Genomic DNA, 22983 nt, shown 5'->3' with positions numbered 1-22983 from the left:
ATTCAAGGGAGTCTTCACGCATGACTGTGCTTTAAGCAACTTACGTTTCACATTAGACAGATTCTAACGTATCAGTTATAAACGCACGTAACAGGCCTTGCCTGTAAAAATTTTATTTCAAAACTAAGCTCTTATCTCCCTGATGTAGGAGTGTTTTGCTGTCGTTTAGCACAGCCCAAAAGGAAGTTGAAAAATTCATGTCATGAAGCATAGGATTGAGGTCCCACATGTGCTCCCCCGCCACAACTCCTTTCCTCATCTGGGAAAGTAACAGAGGACAGCCAAGCTTTTTTTTATTTATTTTATTTTATTTTATTTTTTGTATTGTTTTTGTATTGTTTCCCAGGCAGAGGGCCCACAGCTGAGTTTTGGAGACTTCAGTATCTTGGAAACAGTATAGGAGCTCTCCATGTAAGCAGCTAATGAGCAACCAAAAAGCTGTATTCATGGATCCCAAGAGTATTTACAAAGTTACACTGGAACACCTACCCATTTTTCCTCCTCATAATATTCTGGTAAATAACACTTGATCTTTTATATCAATATCCTGATATTTGATCATGATTATAATACCATATAACACATACAAAATCTTAGCACTTGAGATTTTTTAGTTGATAGAATAGCAAACACGCAAAGTCAATACAGACAAGTAGTCACTGTGTGATCATGAAACAGCGGATAGCCAAAGATAAAGCCCACTGGCAAAGATTTACATTTGTTTTTCTATTTAAGTAAATGCCTATCTCCTGTTTTAGAGCACAATGTGGAACAGGAAAGCATTCCTGGTGAATTCTCATTGCAACATCTTTAAACCTATTTCACATATGAACAGAACTTCTGCTTTGTTTGATAATGTGTGCACATTCATTTGATACTTCACAACTGGCTAGACACTGGAGTTTGAATTATCAGAGCTGAATTAGTCAATGTCGTACTTAAGAAACAAGTTTTCAGCTGAACTGTGGCCTCCAATGCACTTGCAAGGAAAAACAGTACTGCATTTGTGTACAATGGAAACACTCACCGAATTCCATCAGAAGTAATTGGGACTTCCTGTAAATAAAAAGGAAAGGAGCCCTGCAAAAATAGTTATCTATAATAATTTAAAATCATCTGGGTAAGTATGAATGCTGTCTGCCTCATGATAGGCTCTGCACCTCCAGAAAGAAGTTTAAATCACAATGCCTGAATTAAAGTACATGAATTACATTCGTACCTTTGAATAACATTCGTACCTTTGAATAACATTCCTTCGAATACATTTTTGATTTTGTCTTCATTATTTTAGAAATGAAAAGAGAAACCTATCAACATCTGTGAAAGTAAAAGTGGTGGCAATCAGAGCCATACAAATATCACTTAAAGACAAAGAGAGGAGTGCTGGTTTAGAAGTTCAACTTAGACATGTTTTTTGGCTAAATGAAAGCTTCCCCACAGGCCCATAGTGCCTCTACTGCTCATGTGTACTATGCAAATTAGAATAATATTCATTTCCCTTCATCCTCTTCTTGTCTTGACTATTTAGACTTGATGTTGGAAAGTGTCTCACAGAAAATGCTGATCTCTCCTGAGATGTGTATGAGGTATCCCATTTGTCTAGGTAAGGAAAAATGAACACCTCAGCTTCATAGCAGACAAGTCAGGCCTGATTAATTTTCTCAGTAAACCTAAGAGATTTCAATGGTTCCACTTCCACTTCATCTGCAAGGCTTTCCCCTCCTCCAAACCCTTTTGTCATGGTGGCAGATTTAATACATGGTCTTTCTTAATGTGATAGTAAAATAAAGAGTCAAACCTTACCATTGGTGTCCATGATGAAAACACTGGCTTTAGTACTGTCATTCCCTAGTTTGCTGCTCACTCTGCATGCATATTCCCCAGCATCAGCCAACGTGGCTCTATAAATGTGAAGCTCAGAGTACTTCCTGTAAAATAAGAAAAAACATGTAAACGTCCTGTACTGGCGTAACAGTCACTGCATCAACAAATGCACTCTTTTTTATCTCTCAACAAAGAGTCCTGTTTTCTGTTCTTACTGACAGGTTGATACTATCCAGGTTTGAAAGAAAGGAGTGGAATAAAAAAATATATCTCTTACAGGCTGCTGGAAAACAGGCATATTAATTAACTCAAATGAAGATACTTGTTTATTCTCCTCTGCTTGAGAGAAGTCTCTATTCTTAGAGGAAATCTGAAAAACTTGTCTCTCAGCTGAATTGTTGGCTAACCAGATGCCAAGGAGATGGCAGTTCATACTGCCAGTAGCAGAGTACTGGGTAAGTACTGTAGTTTCCAACATCTGACTAAATAATTATGAGATTAGGACATGCCACTTTCTTTAAAAGCCTCTGAAACCCCAATAGTAAATCATTATTACAGGCAGGAGCACCATTTGCATGAAGCTACATTGTGTTCCTGGCTCAGAGACATAATTTAATGAGTTTCCAAGGTTTTAAGATTAGCTTTTAAAATGCAGAACATAAATTTGGTAGGAACATGTTCTGTTATCACCCAAAGGGTCCCCAGGTCCTGTGATGGCAATTACCTAGACTGCAGACAATAACTAGTTTGGGGAATATACACACTTCATTGCTTTTCTCAGTTTATGTTTAAAAGAAGTGCTTTGGTGAAGTTTTGCCTGTAGCAAAGCCTGCTCATTTATCTAGAATAGTCACTTAATACAGTGCATGAGCATTGGCTTCCCTAAGTTGGCTTACCCCACCATGAAGGACTGAGCCCCAGGAGGTAGGGGTTCTTCACTCATCAGCATGTCTAGCAATCAGTGTTGATCTAAGCAATATCTGGGGAGTTGTTTTGCTTCAGCACAGCCATGTCTCCTAACACTCCTTGCAGAAATCACAACTGGTTACCCATTCTGGGAACCACTGAGCAGGGTTGGGTTCAGACCAGAAACATGTTTGTTGTAGGAGGGGGCTTCTGGAGCAACTGAAATGTTCAATGCCACTTTCCAACTCATCCTTCTGAGCCATCCCTCCTCTAGCACAGTAAACTATTCCATCTGCTTATCAGCAACTCAGCCTTTCCTGTCTCTAGGCAAAGGTTCTACTGCTGAAGAGTCAGCACTGTGACCCTCATGAGATGAGAGCAGTGTGCTAGGTGGACCTCAGCTCTGATAGAAGCCCACATTACAAGGGTTTTCCCTATATCATGAAAGGGGGCTGTTTTCTTGAGGCCTCTCGAATTGAAAGAAGGAAAAGCAGCCAAGCTAGGATTAACAATTTGCTCGGGTTTGCTCAAATGGTAAACAATTGAATTGCTGACTATTTGTGCTCCCTTCTCAAGCAATGTTAGAACCCAGTTCTCAATGCTGAATTAATTAACTGGGCTGCATTTCAGATAGCATACAAGAACAGACTGTAGCTGGTGGTCATCATGAATATGTGAGAAAAAAATATTGTTGACATACTGACAGAAGTGTCCAGAAGGTGAAAGCTACTGTCTCTTGTGTGGGAATTTTGCACATGACTAACAGTTAGCTTATACCACAGTAAAAATGGCCTGCTCTTTAATCTCCCTGCCAGCCATCTACACATCTGCCTTTGCAACAACCTGTTGAGGACCTGTCCAGGAACGTCTGGCAGCAGTCTACACCAAGTAACAACTTGTGTGGACATGCAATATTTCCTATATCACACAGCTTATCTTTCAGCCATGCTTGCAGACATTTTTATAGATGGAGACCAGGCTGTAGACTTAGGATGCTTCAAAAAGCAATGTAAACAGGCTCAGTTTTTTGAGGAACTCACTTTAACCCAATGATAGGTAAGAAGCACAGCTGCAGCTGTATCATTTTTATTTGGGCACCCACTGTATGTCTGCTGTGGTATCTTTTCTGCTCCATGTGATATTAAGTAATATTGATGCAAACAACCTTTGTGGCACTCTTGGCTTTTGGAAGAAACTCCTTACCCTGCATATTTAGTTTACTGTCTTTGTTTTACATGATATCTCCAGGAAAAGGCAAGGAATTGTGTCTTCCTTTTATGATTTTAAGATTATATTAAAATAAGTGAAGCAACCATTTTTCTTACAAACCTAATTCTAACAAGCCAAATTTATTGTTTTTATAAAAACTCTGTAAAGAGCTTTTTCTCTGAGATCAGGAGAAATAATGTGAATATTTATAGCCTTAAGGATATTATTGAGACATATCAGGACAGAATTCAAAACAGTCAGAGCAGATGACTCATTAGTGGCTGTAAATGAAGCAGCTTCCCAGCAATACAGTACTTCACCAGTACTCACTAAAGCCCCTAATAAGGGATTCAGTATAGAAATGCTCATCCTTTTCTCAGTCTATACCATGCTATACCAAAATATGCCTCTCCCTATGAGATTTGCTTTTGCTGTATCTTTAGGTCATTGTCACTATGACACTGCTGAGCTTGTATTCATACATGAAAGAGGAAGAAATACATCTGCAGAAGGCAGTCCCAGCCCACTTTATCTGACTGCTTGAATTAATTTTGCTTCCAGTCTCCATCTGTCATACAGAATTGCCTGTCTGTGGGCAAATATCCAGGCTAAGCTTGGATGAAGCCCAAGATACAGGGCACTTGCACATGAAGTTTTCTTATGCAGTGTTGTATTTGACGCCATCAGCTAGGTGAAGTGGCAAATACCTTCCCTCTGCCCAAAAAACCTCAACCTTGATAAAGGAGTCTGACTCTGTACAGCACACTACCCAAAACAAAAATGTGTAGGCTTCACCTGGGTTTGAAATCAGAGAAGGAAAACTAAATGTTACCAGTACAAATGGGCAGGCATGGAAAAGTTAGCTAGCAGTTGAAAAGCCCTTGTCTGGTCCCTGATTTTTTCTGTACCACCATCGACACAATGGAATAACTTAGAGCTTGGACACACAGAACAATCAATCATGGCATCATGAATCATCAGCAATCCTAAGAGCAGCAGAAACTCACCAACTGCATGCTCTTACTCCATGACAAATCTGATGTAAAAAGTGAGTGCTTTAAATGTCTTCCATTAAATCTTAAACTCATTCAAACAATTGCTAGGGGAAATCCCATGGGCAAGGCTGCTTGAAGGTAAAGGGGCCCAAGACAGTTGGTTAGTGTTCAGGGACTGCTTCTACCAGGCTCAAGATCAGAACATCCCGAAATGCAGGAAGTCAAGGAAGGGAGCCAGGAGACCTGCGTGGTTAAACAGGGAACTGCTGGGTAAGCTCAAGTGGAAGAGGAGAGTTTACAGATCATGGAAGGAGGGGCTGGCCACTTGGGAAGAATATAAGGCTGTTGTCAGAGGGTGTAGGGAGGCAACTAGGAAAGCTAAGGCCTCCTTAGAATTAAACCTGGCAAGAGGAGTCAAGGACAATAGAAAGAGCTTTTTCAAATACATGGCAGATAAAACTAACTCCAGAGGCAATGTAGGCCCACTGATGAATGAGGTGGGTGCCCTGGTGACAGAAGATACTGAGAAGGCAGAGTTCCTGAATGCCACCTTTGTCTCTGCCTACTCTGCCGGAGGCTGTCCTGAGAAGCCTCATACCCCTGAGGCCCCAGAGGAAGTCAGGACAATGGAGGAGTCTGCCTTAGTTGATGAGGACTGGGTTAGGGAGCAATTAGGCAATCTGGACATCCATAAATCCATGGGTCCGGATGGGATGCACCCACAGGTGCTGAGGGAGCTGGCTGATGTCATTGCTGGACCACTCTCCATCATCTTTGCCAAGTCTTGGGAAAGGGTAGAGGTGCCTGAGGACTGGAGGAAAGCAAATGTCACTCCAGTCTCAAAAAGGGCAAGAAGGAGGACCTGGGTAACTACAGACCGGTCAGCCTCACCTCCATCCCTGGGAAAGTGATGGAACAACTTATCCTTGGTGCCATCTCAAGGCATATCAAGGACAAGAGGGTCATTAGGGGCAGTCAACATGGTTTCACCAAGGGGAAGTTGTGCTTGACCAACCTCATCACCTTTTATGAGGACAGAACGAGGTGGACAGATGATGGCAGAGCAGTGGAAGTGGTCTACCTTGACTTCAGTAAAGCATTTGACACAGTGTCCCACAGCATCCTTACAGCTAAACTGAGGGAGTGTGGTCTGGAGAATCGGATAGTGAGGTGAACTGCGAACTGGTTGAAGAGAAGAAGCCAGAGAGTTGTGGTCAATGGGGTGGAGTCTAGTTGGAGGCCTGTATCTAGTGGAGTGCCTCAAGGGTCAGTACTGGGGCCGGTATTATTCAATATATTCATCGATGATTTGGATGAGGGAATAGAGTGTACTATCAGCAAGTTTGCTGATGACACCAAGCTGGGAGGAGTGGCTGACACGCCAGAAGGCTGTGCTGCCATCCAGTGGGACCCGGACAGGCTGGAGAGTTGGGCGGAGAAAAAATTTCATTAAATATAACAAGGGCAAATGTAGAGTCTTGCATCTGGGTAGGAACAACCCCAGGTTCCAGTATACATTGGGGAATGACCTATTAGAGAGCAGCATAGGGGCAGGGGACCTGGGGGTCCTGGTGGATGGCAGAATGACCATGAGCCAGCACTGTGCCCTTGTGGCCAGGAAGGCCAATGGCATCCTGGGGTGTATTAGAAGGGGTGTGGTCAGTAGGTCAAGAGAGGTTCTCCTTCCCCTCTACTCTGCCCTGGTGAGACCACACCTGGAATATTGTGTCCATTTCTGGGCCCCTCAGTTCCAGAAGGACAGGGAACTGCTGGAGAGAATCCAATGCAGGGCACCAAAGATGATTAAGGGAGTGGAACATCTCCCTTATGAAGGCTGAGGGAACTGCGTGTCTTTAGTTTGGAGAAGGGAAGGCTGAGGGGTGACCTTATTAATGTTTACAAATATATAAATAGTGAGTGTCACGAGGATGAAGCCAGGCTCTTCTCGGTGACAACTAATGGTAGGACAAGGGCTAATGGGTTCAAACTGGAACACAAGAGGTTCCACTTAAATATGAGAAGAAACTTACTCTCAGTGAGGGTGCCAGAACACTGGAACAGGCTGCCCAGGGAGGTTGTGGAGTCTCCTACTCTGGAGACATTCAAAACCCGCCTGGACACCTTCCTGTGTAACCTCATGTACGCATTCCTGCTCCGGCGGGGGGATTGGACTAGATGATCTTTTGAAGTCCCTTCCAAACCCAAACGTTCTGTGATTCTGCAATTCAGTTTCTCTTGACTTCCCAGTGTAATGAGAAGGGGCACACTCATTTAGTGTGAGTCACCTGCTGTACTGTCATATCATTGCACGTCAGGGCTCTGCAACCTTTGAATCAAACACCCTGGAATCATCCTAGCAAGCTTAGAGGAGTGATCCCCTGAGTTTATTTTGCATGCAAGGCAGTCTTCAGAAGGCTATGCTTTGAGGAAGCCTGCATTGCCACAAACTCTAAACTTCTAAACTCTTAAAAAACTAGGAGAACACAGTCAGCATCTGCCTCACTTCTGCAAATCCTTTGAACTGATAGTATTCACATGGGCCAAACGCACCAAATGCACCAAAACCACCAAGCTGCAGTAATATCTCTTCCATGCCTACTCCAGGTGACAAGCCAGACACTTCATCCTTCTGCCAGATATTTTTTGCAATTTGTTAGAAAAAATAAAGCTAAAAAGCCAGAACCTGGAAGCGCTTTTTTTTTTTTCTCCAAACAATTAACAGGTTTTATTTTGCCATCACACAATGAGAAACGTGATTTCTTGCAAAATATGACATTACCAAAAGTGACTTCTGGACATTGGGCCCTACTTACAAACTTTGCAAGGTTTTTATAAATATGTAGGAAGTGTTATTCTCAAATGTTTGGAGTCAATTAGACTGTGGTATCCTGTAAGCTAATGGTTCTTCAGAAATACAAACTACTTTTCATGTAGCCATTTGACCTTTAAAATAGACATTAATCCCAGACAGCTCAACAACTACTCCAGCATTCCTAGTTGATCTTTCCCACACTTCGTAATAGTAAGAAGTTCATGCTAAAATGCTTGTTGTAACCATATGGCAGCATATGAACACAACAAACATTTATCAGTGTTCTGTCATGAAAAAAAAAAAAAAAAACAAACACAGAAAATAAGCAGGGGGAAAGCTCTTTAATAATTTATATTTCTTTCCTTTTGCATTGGACCCTTTTAATGTGGCTTTGTTTACTGTAATCTGCATGTGTCTTTAGGCATTTGCACCATATTTTCCCCCATTTTCCTTCAGCTTTAGGACACGTGCCTGTCCCACTTTTTATCAAAATACAACCTATCTTCTCTTAAACTGTTCACATCTACTCAGTCCTGGATGCAATGCACACATAGACAGAAAAAGAAGAATGGCAAAGCACTGATGTGTCCCCAAACTAAAATCTCAAAGTAGAAAGGCAAGGAAAGTCATTCCGGTGTCAGCAGACATCCCTGGTCTTTCCCCTTTCTGTACTCTACATCTAGTGACTTTCACATCTCTAACTGGAAGAGTTTATCTGTTCCGCAATGACATTTCTGTTTTAAAACAGAAAATAGAAGAGAGAAATTCCAACTATGAGTGATACCCTTGTGGCTGACGTAGCGCACGGAAGTGCGGAATCCTGGTCAATGCCTGCACTGTGCCCACTTCTGGTGGAGGAATAGGACTTCAGATTTACATTTTCCAGAAAAAAGTCCCAATTTTAATTTTTTTCATATGTGTCTTTTGGGGAATTTTAACATGTTTTGACACACTGACCTGCAAATTAGTCTCTTATGTTCCACATGCATGTTCAGCTCCTCAAAGTTTTGTGAGGGAAAAAAATGAGAAAGGGAGCTCAGAAGGCAGTTACTGATTCAATGCTTAGCTGATAAAGCCCAGCCCCAGAAGGTGAAATCCTGGCTCTAGTGCGTTTGGTCAATCAGTATCAGCCAGAGAAAATACTGCTTACCCCTCAAAGGTGGCACTGTGTTGCTAAGGAAGCTGAGGGCCAGGCTCTGACCTGAATCATTTTTTTACAGAACAGACTGAAAATACAACTCTGATGGAGACATATGGCCCTGCAAATGAGTCCAGACAATTTGCCGGGCTATCTGCCACTTGGAACAGTTCCATTTTGCACATGCTGGAAGGAGACATCACAGGTTCCTTCTTGCCATCTGTGTGAAGGTGGCATAGGAGATGCAGTGATGCTGCTCTCTCCCCCTTCTCATCTCATCCTGTGCCCCAGGCTTGGGTAGAAGAAACTCCAAGGGAGAGCAGGATGTCGGGTTTTTAACCTGAATAACTCTGAAAAGCCAAGCTCCTCTTTGTTTTTGGCTGCTGTTTTTGCCTAAAGAAAGAAAACTTGACAAAATGTATGGGGGCACTTGACACCCTGGATGGAAAGATCTCTTGCAGAGCCCACACCAAATCCTCTGTGTCTGGTACAAAGGGAAGGCATGGTAGAGTGCAGCAGATAGCACCCTGCCTACTGAGACCAGAGTGAGAATTGAAGGGCTCTGTTCAAAGGGATTTTCATAGCTTCCTGTGATGGACAAGTAGCCACAATTGAAACTTTTTAGCCCAAACAACATGGTAGAGACCAAACAGCAAAAGCCTTCTCCTGTCTCAATGCAGAAAACGCATTGTATAGCTTATTCTCCTTCCCTGCAGAAACAAGACACCAGGCCATCTTTTGGCACTGGTCATCAGTCACATGTAGTGGACACTTTCCGCCAGTGAGGAGGATGAGATCTGCAGGCTTTGCTACTTGTCTGACATCTTCTAGACCTGTGGCTTGTTCTCCATATGGTGGAATGCATTTGGTAAAGAACTACTGCAAGCTTGCGTAAAGCATTTCAAGCTAATGCAGACAGCATTCAGCCCTTCTTAAGGACTAGATTGCTTGCAAAGCAAATCTCAAAAACATTTCCAAATCTACATTGCTTTGATGATTTTAAATATTCTTGGATTTTGGACAATAAACATAATGTATCTCTGTTCTTGTCAGTAGTTTAATAATGGTCTTTCTCCAAGGTTTACTGGTTAACATGATAGCCTTTGGCTATCAGAAAATAAATAAAAATTGAAAAGGGAAAATTATTATGAAATATTTATGCCATACTACCACTTCATCCATACGTTCAAGAAAAATAACCTCAGTATCTGTTTCTTGCTCCATAACTCACAGCTTTTAGCTTTGTCATACTGCAATTAACAGCCTCAATGCTTGTGTTCTGGCATACAGCTGTCCAACCCCTTCCAACCCCCCTTGTGAGATATGTCTCTGTACTTACTTTTGTTTTTTGGGGATCTTGATATTTTCCGGTCTGTTTTTTTTTGTTATTTCCTTTCCATTCTTTAACCATTTGAATCTGAGTGCAGGGTACTCTGAAGTGGTTTCACACCTTAGCACTAGCTTCTGACCCACAGCAGCCTCTTGGTTTTTCATTTCCTTCAATTTGGGAGGCACAGCTAAAGAAATAAAAGAACATGCTGGTGATTAGGCCATGATCAGAAGGGAAAACAGTGCTAACTCAAGTTCAGCTAAATAATCCACAGAGAGCAAAACTCCAGCCAGACTAGCAACACTTCTACACTAAAACCTGAAAAATAACAATCATTTGTGTGTTACTTGTATCATCCTTAATGCATAAGGGCATATTTAATGACATTCTAGTTTGGCCATTTGGAGTCTTCCAATGTGCATCTTACAACCTGCAAGCCATATGCAGCCTTAGCAAGAACTAAAGTCTTACTTCTGAATAAAGTATGAAACACTAACAACACTTAATTGATTGTACCTAGACACAAAACAGTATGCTGAGACAGGCAGCCCTGGTAGGTAATACAGACAAGGAAAGGGAGGGTGTTCTTTCTTGCTGTGTTATTTATTTTGACTGCTATGAATCAGGGGCTTTCCAAAGGTTTCAGGTGCAATTGATGTGACAGGGAGCTAAAAGCATAAATAAAAGCTCAACAGCTTCCCTAACCTGACAGAATGGCTTTTGCTCCAGCCAAACATTATAACCCACATTATATGCCTACCTCAAACCTCAGCTTGGCCATATCCTTTCCCTGAGGCAAGAGACAATGGGCTTGGAAGCCCATCAATAGAATCAATATCAATTAAGGGTATTTTGGACCCAGAAGGGGACACTGCATTGAAAAAGCTCAGCCAATGACTCCTGCACACTGACGGGCTCCATCTGATGCATCTCAATTTCTACTGTGTTGTAGCAATAGTACTTCCTGTGTGGGTAAATCTCAAACTATTTAGGGCTTTCTAAGTTAAAAACCTCTAATATTCCAGAATTGGTGTTGATCTTTGAGCACAGGCTTCACAAATAGATACAGTCCCTGTGTGAGACACTACCCTTCATTTGACCCTGTGGATCAGCCATAAACAAGCCTATATCGTGCTCCATTATTGAAGTAAAAGACTTAGTTCAACCTTACTTTCACTGGAGCTTGAGATAACACCTTTACCACACAACTGGAAAGGGCTAATATGGGGACCTACAGATGGTCAGCTGATGGGTGATAGCTTGTGAGTCCATCCTGGCTCAGCTGTGCCTCACTGTTGGTCTGTACCTCTGGGGAGCCAGTATTCCCTTGCAGCACCTCTAGCTGCAGCATGTTTTGTTTCTTGAACAGCTGTAATAGTGTTAAAGGAAGCAAATGGCCAGCATTGCCAAATGGTTCGCCATAATATGCAGATTAGAAGTGTTCATTGTGACACCAGCAGGTTTGCAATACAGTCCTGTACAAGAAGAAGTTTTAAGAGACTGGAATACACTTGATTATGTTTTGATATCTGTTGCTTTTGTGTTTGTGGAGATTTGCTAACACCAATTGCCCTTCATTATTATTTCAATCAAACAAAAAACAAGCAGCACCATCATCGTGGTAATTCTGAGAGGTGTGTACAAAGAACTGGGTACAGATATGCCTGATAAGCAGTTGCCTGTTGCAGGCAGCATCATGGCCTGTCCCATACATAAGGCAACATTCCTGATCCCAGGAAAGCCCATAGAAGCCAGGGAAAGTCTGAATTCCCTGGAAACTGGGCCCAGAGTAGAGCAGCCCAAACAATGGTGGCTGGGAAAATGTAGTCTGCAGTGAATAAGCATGTCAGGTGGTGCCTGCTGGGCCACCACAGAAGACAGGAGAGGGGAAGAACAGCCTTTGATAAGTGGAAAACTTCTGATTCACAGGAAGGTGACAACTTCTTCCATGCATTTCTGCTGGTGTGAAAAAGAAGTCTCTGGCAGAAACTCTTAGGCTAAATATAAGCAAAACGTCTGAGGAAGAGACCTTCTCCTGGGAGGGTGTCCATGGAGGTTTTATACACAGGGTAGGCACTTGCATCAGGGTGGCACTGGAACAGATCAGGTAAGGCCCAGGATTTTAAGACCAGAAATAAATTTGCCACAAAATGTCTTATCACATGTTGGTTTCCATTTTTCAGCCCCCACTGTATAATTTTGGAAATTCCAGCATGTACCAAAAATGCTACCAAAACAATTTTTGCTTTCTGAAAAAGAAATGCCCACACATCATTCTGAAACCAATATGTTTAAATACAGGTACCTTTATGAGCATGTGTGTATTTGTATATATGTATGTATATATATATACACTTACATAAGCACACATTCAGGTATTTACCCAAAAGAGAGAAAGACTTTTTGAAACATACCAATCTTCAAATTTTCCTGCAGGAATAATTAGTATTAATTAACAGTCTTGCTACTGAAGTTTGTGCTGATATTTTCATTCTGTCATTAAAGAGTTAAGGTTATAGTCACTACATAAGAAAAGGAGCTGCAGAAGTGTAAAATAAAAAGGCAATATTTCTTATATTAGCATGTTTCACTTATTATAGTCCTAGTCCATACCTTGCATAAGTTAAGAGAATAACCACAACTGCAAATATCAAAATTTTTGTGCTTAAGATTTGAACTGGTTATTGATTTTCCTGTCAGCCTAGCACTTGGAAATTGGGAATAAAAGGGAAATGCCATTTTGTTACTGAATTTTATTTTAATTCAGTATTATCTGCTCAAAACTACTTACAGATTTTTTCCTTCATCGGAACTGTCAGTGAAAAAATAAAAAACCAACATTAAATTAATATGCTCAGCTCTTGCCATAATACAGGAGTTACCAGGAAACATAAAAGAGGGTTTAATCAATGGCAGTGAACCCCACTAATTCACAGTAATTCGCTGTCCAAGCATGCATGCTCTCCAGGGAAAGCAGCAAAAGCTGTTCACAGACAGGACAGAAAAGAGATTGTTTCTTCTTTTTTTTCCTTTTTCTCCTTTTCATTTACATTATGTTTTGTTTTTTTTTTTTTTCCTTTCAGCTGGAGTTTTGCAAAAGCTAATTACACCTGTCAGGCATATGAGAAATCTTGTGCTGATAAAACCACAGCATTGTGTGTATGGAGTGAGATCAGCTACAGCTTCCACTGGTGCAAGGAGCAATTGACTTTCATCACAGCCTGTGCCAATTTCTCCAGTGTCAGTAAAAGACGACCTCATCTGAGGGGTAAAAATTCTTTTTAATGAGGCAAAAATGCTTATAATGACAACTAGACATTGCCAGCCCACCCTGCCTCCAACCCTCGTCACCTCTCTACCCCCTCCCCCTTTCTCCCCATGGCATCTCCTGCCAGACTGGCGCCTTTCCACCACTACTCACTGTGCCTGTCATGCAGCACCACTTCTGCAGCTGGCAGCGCTTCTGCCTGCTGCTCCAAGAGGGGCTTGCTGCTGGGGCAGAAATGGGGGGAAATGGCAAGGAAAACACCCTCTGCATCTCCTACACATGGATGGAGGTTAAGGTGCCAAATGGGACAGGATGACTCAGTCAAAATGCATGGTGAAAATGGAAGCATTTCCTGTGGGCTGCCTTTTGGGAAGCACCGTTGCAAGCAGCTCTGCCATGGCAGTAGGTGGCCCTTACATATGCTATCCATCACAGAATGACAAGGGCCAGGTACCAAACAAAACGGATAATCTCAAAGAGAAACAGCAGAAATTAAGTGTGGAAGCACTCTGAAAGTGGCAGTACTTGAATGAAAGGTGGGGTGGAATCCACTTCATGTATCCACTTTATGTGTATTTCTTGTGCTGAAACCCAGGAGGGCCTCACATTTTAAGATACAATTAGGCACACAGAAAGACACTAACATTTAACCCCAGGCTTTTCACACTCCCAGGTCAGGACCTCTCTCTGTGACCCATGGACTTCCCCTGATACAACAGACTTTTTAAGAAAGCAACAGGGGCGATAACAGCAAGAGAGGGCTGTCACACTGTGACAAGCCCTCACAAAGCAGTGGACCACTGTGTCAGCAAAAGTCCTGCACTGTTGTAAGAGTTTAACAAGCAAAAGCATGCAAGGAGTTAGATCTCTGCTTATTAAGATGGCTTGAATATCTGTTATTTTTGTCAGCAATTTTCAGGAATGTATGTCTGCTGGCCTGCATAATATCATTGCAGATAAGGAACACACATTTCCATATTCTCTCTGCAAAAGACTCACTAATAATGTATGACTGGAGATCATTTCTTCTCTCTGGACTTTGGTGAGTTTGGTGAAGCACGGCAATCTCTTCACTCTCAGTGTTTGATTGCATAGTTGATCTGCATAGAAGCTAAACACATTGAATGAATTAAACAGGAAACCTGCAAAATATTATCACACAACAACACACTTTCAGTGAAAATTCCATAAGTGGTTGGTTGTGAGGTTTTTTTTGGTTTGGTTTGGTTTTTCCTCCTTTATTTTCTTTTCCTAGGAAGGCACAAATCCTTTTAAGAGTCTGAGCACAGGAATGTATGAGGCACGCTTGCCCGTAGACACATGTGTGCAGTTTGTTGTGCAAGATTGTGACCAACAGCTTGGTGAGTGGAAATAGATGCCACAAGGATAACAACCAGTGCCTTGGCCTCAGACTTTTTTTGTAGCATAATGCTCAAGGCAGGGCAGTAATGCAAGTTAAATTATATTATTTCCAAAAAGCCTTCTCACTTTGCATATGAGATTGTAATCAAGCTCAGGTTTATCACCAGCAGGCCAGATTTTCTAAAGCCTTTGGTATAAACCGTATAAACTACACTGCTCCTGCTAAGAGAACTAAAAAAAAAAAAACTGAAAAGTGTTTTCTGTTGGTCTTAATCCTCCTATTATTCTCCCAGGCAACATTTGGATTCTGAACACATGTCAAAATCTGGCTATTTCCTTCCAGCATGCTGAGTTTCTGTGCAGATTACAAGATAAAATACTGCATGTAATGGTAGAGATAATCCCACACAACCAGCTCTCCAAAATGCCTGAGCAACTGGACATGAGAGACCGGAAAACCAAACAAATCATTTAATTACTTAAATGGAAATTTCTCAGTTCTGAACTCTTTTGAAAATATTGCCAGATACATTTCATCTTCTGAGTCTTGGTATGATTTTATTATAAGAATTATGTATGTACAGAAGAGTAAAAGGAAAAAATGCAAACCTAACATTTTTCTTGAGCACTCTGTGTAAAAACCAGATCCAAACAATCTCTATTCTTCCTACTGATGTTAAAAGGAAATTTCTGCAGAAATTTTAGATGTTGTAAAGGGCCGAAAGAAAGAGGAATTGTTAGCAGCCTGGTCAGGAGCCAAGAAACAGAGCAACAGGGAGGGTTATAGCACTACAGCCATGTTCCTTGGACACTGGACCAGGGAGGAACCAGCGAATGCCACTATAAATCAGAGTAACTACTTCCAAAAACTAAACACAATACTAACTACAACTCTGATTACCCTTCCCAGGAACAACTCATCTCATGGTATGGAGCATTTCAGTCTAAATTCAGTGAGCCTGTCAGATTTAGGCATCATGGTCCTGAAATCTCACCTGCTCCTTTCAAAGTAATGGTGCACCTAACATGCTCAAAGATCTCCACCTGAAGTATTTGTTTATTCAGGGTGAGATGCTTTCAAATACATAGCATGTCATCTGAGTGTTCATGGATATTTTCCTCTGCCATGGAGCTGCTCTCTGAGCTTGCATTAATCTTTTTGTTCTCCCTATCAGAAGCCCAGTAAAACCTTTAAATTAGAGTATCATGGGCCAACTCCTAACATAACATTATGAAGGCAGGATTTTCAACAGGACACTGAAAAAGGGCATATGGAAGAAGTATCATGCTATTGGATAAGGTCTCACTACTCCACTCTTCACTTCTCAAGTAAAAAGCATCTCCAATGGAGTCAGAAAAAAGGATGATAGTAACAAACTGGCATGTCTAGAAGTATCATGTCTATGAGGTAAAGCCTGAGAGCACCAATTTGTTCGGTGTAACAAGATAATGCCAGGCTGCCCAGCCTCCGGCAGTCACTCAGGATATCAGTTTCTGAGCTTAGACCTCCTCAGAGACCAGGAACTGTGTTCAAAGATAGCAAAACACAGGTTTCACAAGACAAGCTGGGTGTGAGCAAGTGTCTAAACTAAAGATTATAATTTAAAGGTCAACACTTAATTTATTTACTGATGATTGTATCTGCAGGAACACTCCTGATTGCATTAAATACTCTCTCTTCTGGTTCACAGTGCTTCAACTGACTCCAGCTGGCTGCATCCCTGATAAACTACGATGATCCTGTTAGACACTGTCAATAAAAACCCCTGATCATATAGACTGAAAATGTGGAGACAGCATAAAATAAATACACTTGATATCCAAAAAGTGATTCAGGGACAACTGCTCATAAAATTGATAAAAAAATCTGCAGGTCCATAATTTACATACCTAAGTGCATAAAGGTAGACTCCAGAATCTTTATTTGATCACTAAAATGAAAGCAATTCAATGCACGGAAATGCTATGTAAGCGTAAATGCCATGGGCTTCAAGCGGACTTGGAAGCACTCAGTGATTTTTTATACATGAAGCCACTCATGATTTAGAAGCTGAATTTCAGGAATGCACGTTTTAAAAGTTTGTCTCAAGTTGTATGCCTTGAAGACAGATGAAGGGAGGAAGCATGGCTTTTTGCATCATACGTGTGTTTCTTTCTCTGCTGGGCTCTCCAGCATATTTTCATCACTAATCTCTATCTTTGTTTGAAAAAACACATGCAGTAAGTCACCAAACAAGTAAAATTTCATAGGTTATTCCTCTGAGTTACAGACAAAAATCCAGTTATTGGGTGAGTCCTTTTTTTTTTTTTTTTTTTTTTCTGTTGTTGGTAAAACTTCTCTGTTTTTAATAACTTCCTTAGAACTTTAGTCTTCCAATCTGAGGGTTCAAAAGTGCTGCAGCCACATCCCTTCCTTCTCATGAAGTAGATGATAAAATTTCTAGGCATCCCCAGGAAGAACTGACAGGTTAGAGGGTTCATTTGTCCACTAATATTCCTCCCCACAAAGAACCACTCATCCATGTAGAAATTTTGGGGTGGGAAGTTGGAAAACCTGAACTGAAACCTGTCTGATGGCTTGTTTGACAAGAACAGAAACAAAATAAAAATGTAGAAATGAATTTGGAGAAAACAAGATTAATTTGAGCATCAAAAGAAAGAAGTTGTTGTTGCATTACAGGTTGCATAAAATATTCACAGCAGTGAACCTTGAAACTTTCAAGATATTGATTTGCTAATGCACAATTCAAACAACACTATGGATATTGGCTCCTCATTTACCACTTTCTTTCCCCTCCTTTCAACTCTCCTAGCAACACTCTTTTGCTGGGGTTTCTGTGTTTCAGAAATACAGCACAGGCTGTGGAAGGACACAGGCCTACAAAAACATCTGTTTGCTCCAAGACTGCCTGGAGGAAATCTGTGAACGAAAAGGCAAGCCCTTCCACTGTGACCCCAAAGTGGGATCTGTCCCCACTCAGACTTAATCAGAGTTGTCTCTCATGTGCCAGCCACATCCCAGCTGCACAACACCCAGAAGAGCAATCCTCCTGTCCCTGCCTACCAAAATCTCTACCAGGTAGAAATCATTTGAGCTACTGCTGGTGGAGCATTCTGTGCCTCCACTCCTAAGTCAATTCAGAAGAAGAATGCTTTCATACCTACATGCTAAGCGGAAAATCAACATGGTCTGACGGTATCAAAAGGGTGCCACTCCCACAGCAAAAGAATGTGCTTTTCCCCAGGGGCACAGCAGAAGTAGCCCTGGCTCCATCAGCTGACTGAGGTGGTTGTATCTTGGAAAAGTCCGTTAGCAATAATCTTTTTTTTTTTTTTTTTTTGCACTAGAAGATATGCAAACAGTTTAGCCGATGAGACCAAAAGACACTTGACTCATTTCAGGAACTGAGGATCTGGATACACCTGAGCATTGCACACAAATTGTCAGCTCAAACCCAGCTCAGCAAAAATCTAAATATGGTACTTAACATTATAGGCTTACACAGTACACAGAGAGGATCTCATCATATACCCTTCAGTATAATTTACTTCCAACATATACTGAACCCCTCTGCAGCAATGCAAAGCAGAAAAAGGAAATTGCAGTGAAAAAGAAATGTTTATGTCACATCTGTTTGAAAATGTGCACAGGCTGTCTTCAGACAAATGAAAAAATAAACAAAATTCTTAAGAATAAATACTACCAAATAACTGCAACGAGGCACCTCACAAGAAGACCTAATTAGAAGCATCTCCCTTGGTTAAATTATTATACAAGATTAGACATCCTTTTAAAGGTCAACCTCCAAAAAATCCATAACCATATGACTAGTAAAGCGTGCAGAGACATACCATGGTCCAGCAATCACTGAAGGAGGGACGGGAACACTTTATGCAACACTGAAATGGTTTTTGGACTGTAGGCAAAAGTTCAAAAATTATGTAGGAAAAATTACAAGGCTTTAAAAAAAATATTCCAGATCAACTGTAAGTGGTATGATTGCATACCAGGAAACTGTGAATGCTAAGCAGTGGACTACACAGGAATGGAATCATCACACAAATACAGGAAACTGTGAAATAGATCTCAAAGTGAAACAGATCTCCTGGCCATCAAGTGCAACCTGAAGCTTCTAGTCTGTGATGATGAAGTCCATCCTTCCATGTGTTTATGTAACCTTTTGTCAAAATCCCTCAATGGCCTTAAAATCTATGACTATGTGAAAAAGACTATAACATGCATTAACCAGTTAGTAATTATTTAACATCCTACATAGCTGACCCTTGCCATTGTGGCCACCAACATCTATTGTCGGGGAGGAATTACAGCTTTTGTTGTAGGAAGGTTATAGTCTTTGTGTATAAGCCATAGGCAGATCTTCTAGAGCCACTCAAATGTATAAAGTGTAGTAAGCAATCTGCATAATTTACCAAATTATATGCCTCAATCTATACTCTCCATTACCAGAACAGACACTATTTTGCAAAGTTTAGCTAAAAAGGAATTGAAGAATAAACTCCACACAAATTCTGAACAGGCTGCCACTAAAAAGAATAAAGACATGGTAAAATAAGTAAACCTCCCTTCCCCCACTTCTTCTTTTAAACTTACAAATGGTTTTCCTGTGTCACAGTTTTAGATAAAATCACAGCCTGAAAATTGATTATACCAAGTGTACAATTATCCAGGGCTTTATTTGCTATATAATAAGAACAGAAGGCCCAGCAGAGTGCTAAGGTAAAATTCAGGCCCTGTGAAAATAAAATGCTTTATCCTTCATTTGATACAGCTAAACTTTCACCCTAGAAGACAGAGAAATGTGCTACAGTCTTTCTAAGGGGAAAAAAATAAACTGCAGACTTTGCCTATATCCAAATTTGCAGATTTTTAAGTAAAGCATAAATTGATTTTATTTAAACAAATGCAAAGCCTCAGTGTGAACACACTTAAAATGAATTAAAGCTGATTTATTATTAAACTCACATATAAAATAAATTCCTTAACAAATCAAGTTGAATCAGTAAACTTCTTGACTAAATTAGTCCTAACTGGTCTTTCTAGAGGCAATGCTCTCTCTGCTTCAGTTGAATTAAGAAACCTGTCTTTGGTGACAGTGACTTAGTGTGTTAACACTTACACATCTTAAAATGCATTCATCATTCAGGGTAGAAAAACATCTATGTGGTTATAAACCTCTACACAAAAGAACTAATAAGACCAGTTTCCCGTCCCTTTCCTAGTCCCCTTTTTTTTTTTTTTCCCCATTCTCAAAGATAAGAGCCTTGTGGGCAACAATATCATTTTGCTACTACTAAGCTGGAGATTTTTGCATATCATCTCCTGTGATCTATTTGTTCCACATAATTTCTAGTAAGAGTTTTAGTTTGTTTTTACTTCTGCAACAGAAGTTCTTCCTTTGCTTTTAATTCCTAGCCAGGACACCAACTTCAGTCATGAAATCACCTGGACTGTACACACATAGCATGCAACATAAAATGTACTTTTCTGCTGCTGATAATTACTGAAGGGCATTAGTAGAACAACTGCAAGCCAATCTGCAGCAAAGCTGTTCCAGCCTCAGAGTCCCACTAGACCTCAAACCAGCTCTGTTCAGGTTTGGACAGCTAAGCTGCAAGGAAAGCAGCCATTTACACACTCCTTACTGTGCCAACAGTGAAAATCTCATGCTGGAGTACCCTGAGACAACTCCTGAGAAAAAAGCCCAGGTGAGGAAAAACAAGAAGGTTCCCACACACTGGTGTTGGTGTCATGCTGTGTCAACCCAGCAGATTGCTCTTCTATTTCTTGCAGAGCCAGAATGAAAATAAAGGCTCCAGCCCCATCTTGAGTGGCTACTGTACCTCTCTGCAGCTATCTGAAGTGAACAACTACAAACCTGTTAGAGGAGGCTGCTTCTCCTTGATAGACACAAGAGGGATGTTTCCCCAAGTGATAAGACTGAAGTAGCAAACCAGAGCCAAATCTCCCTTCAGAGAGCATCTGCATAGTGCTCAAATTCTTATGTGTTGTCACTTTTTCCTTTCTTTTAGCAGTCTTAAAAAACAACAACAACAAAAACAAAAAAGCAACAACAACAACAAAAAACAAACAAAAAACAAACAACCACCAAAAAAACACAAACCAACCAAAACCAACCAACCAACCAAAACACAGTCTTTCATGAAACAAACAAAACCACATTATCCTAGAAAGATGGTATCATGTCAAGTTCCAATTTGGATTTTCATTGAAAATAGCATGTAACAGGCAGAACACATAACTTTCTCTCCAATTGTGCCGAACCCTAGGGGACTGCCAGTCATCTCTTTTGTCCAGATTCTCTGGAAGGCATGAGAAAAAACCCTCATATTATATGAATAAATCAAACATAAAAGCCTGATCCTAAGAAGTTTGGGAAAACAGGGGTTTACAATAGAAACTGTTGTGCAATCCCAGCAGCAGAACTGGCAGGTGTATCAGGATGCTTTAAGACTCAGCTGTGCACAATGGGTGGCATGAGTACAGAGAACAGAACTGTCTCACAAGAAGCCCAGTGGCAGGCAGGATTTATTTCCTGGTAACAGACAGAAAGATGAGTCTCCTGTTTACCTAGATGTATCTGCACCATCTTGCTTTTCTACCTTTTTTTTTTTTTTTTTTACCTCTGGCTTTTGTCTAACAGACTATTTCACTACTGCTACCATCATGCATGAAGAAATATTTGCCATATCTCTGCTTAGGAACATCCATTTATTCTCTTTCGGCACATGTTGGGCAATGGTCTGAAGTCCATCCAGCAGACCAAGGAACCCCTCTTGGGTCTCACAACACTCCCCTGTGTTTGAGTGTCACAGCTGCCAAAATATTGCCCTATTAATTACAGTCTGGGATTCTACCTATACGCTGGGGAGAAAATATAACTGTGGGGAGACCCAGTAATACAGGGGCTGAAAAACTCTGTGATAAATAGACAAAGAAAAGATATACCAAAGCCTCTTCCTGGTGGACTAGAACCTGATTCCAGCCACATGTCCTAGCATTTCAGTACTTCCTTCTGCAAAATTTGTCCTACATTGGTAAGTAAAAAATAATGAAAGCTGTGCGAATGAAAGCCAAGAAAAAACCACAACAGTATAAGAAAAGGATGATCAGAAGAAAGAATATATGGGATTATTTCACTACATCTGCTGAAATTTAATATCCTGAGTCCCCCTTCTGGCTGCAAAGGGAAATTTATGTAGGAAACAACCAAGTAGAACACCATTATTGATAAAACAAATGGAGACAATCAAGCCAGAAAAGTTCTTTATAGATTATAAGTGTACTGTTTTCACAGTATGACCTCATTCTGAATCTCTGTCTACTGAGAGATGTCGTAAAACCCAACATGGCTGAAAAAAGTTATAATAAAACCCAACAGCATCATTATACTGAATGTCTACTGTATTTTTGCCTTTTAATCACTGCTTCTGAAAAGAATTTAAGACATGCTTTGGACCTTGGAAGTCATTATTTCCACGTGTGATCTTCTTTTTGCAGTGTTTTATCTCACGAGCTTCATAAATTTCCACTAGTACATGAACAGATCAAGGATTAAGGAAAAAACAGTATTAAATTAGCATTTTCCTGGAGCCCCCAGAACAATCTAGCTATTTGTGATGGAGGGAGAGGAAGAAAGCACATACAGTGTGTTCAGGGAGGTGTGAAAGGCACCAAAGGCCATTCTCATTAATGGCTTTGACATGAATTGGGAGTGCATTGAGGAGGGTCAAAATCCAGCAAAAGAACAACAAAGTGACCATCTCTGCTGGCACTGCGTGGCATCTCCATCTGCAGCCTTCACAGACCTATCCAGGGTTGACTGAACACACATTAAACACAGCGTCTAATCATGGAAGTCCAGATTCCATACCAAGAAATGCAAAAAACTCCAGGGCCAGGTGCCCTCTTCCTCATGGTCTGTTCATCCAAATATTTCTGAGTAGAGAAAAAAAATGTGAAGTTTTTTGTTTCTCAGTATTTCTCAGTGCTCATGAGATGGAATTGTTTTGATAGCAGTGAGAGGTTTGACAGCTATTAGTCCCCACAACTTGCTTCCCCCGTCTGAAACACAAATTAAATAATCAGAGGAAGAACTG

The 22983-nt window shown here is 40.9% G+C and overlaps 1 protein-coding gene across 1 annotated transcript in view; it reads right to left on the bottom strand.

The window, feature by feature from the left end:
- Positions 1-22983, bottom strand: part of NRG1 (neuregulin 1) — a gene marked incomplete at both ends in the record, with an annotated part of 174649 nt that overhangs the window by 133569 nt on the left and 18097 nt on the right. Inside the window, 2 exons of the mRNA XM_082075415.1 lie at positions 1804-1928; positions 10224-10401. Of these exons, the coding sequence (XP_081931541.1) occupies positions 1804-1928; positions 10224-10401 (303 nt within the window). The remainder of the gene's footprint in view (positions 1-1803; positions 1929-10223; positions 10402-22983) is intronic.

Source organism: Streptopelia decaocto (assembly GCF_964273445.1).
Source record: "Streptopelia decaocto genome assembly, chromosome: Z".
NCBI lineage: Eukaryota > Metazoa > Chordata > Aves > Columbiformes > Columbidae > Streptopelia > Streptopelia decaocto.
The sequence above is the reverse complement of the archived record's forward strand: the minus strand, read 5'-3'. Positions and strand labels throughout refer to the sequence as shown.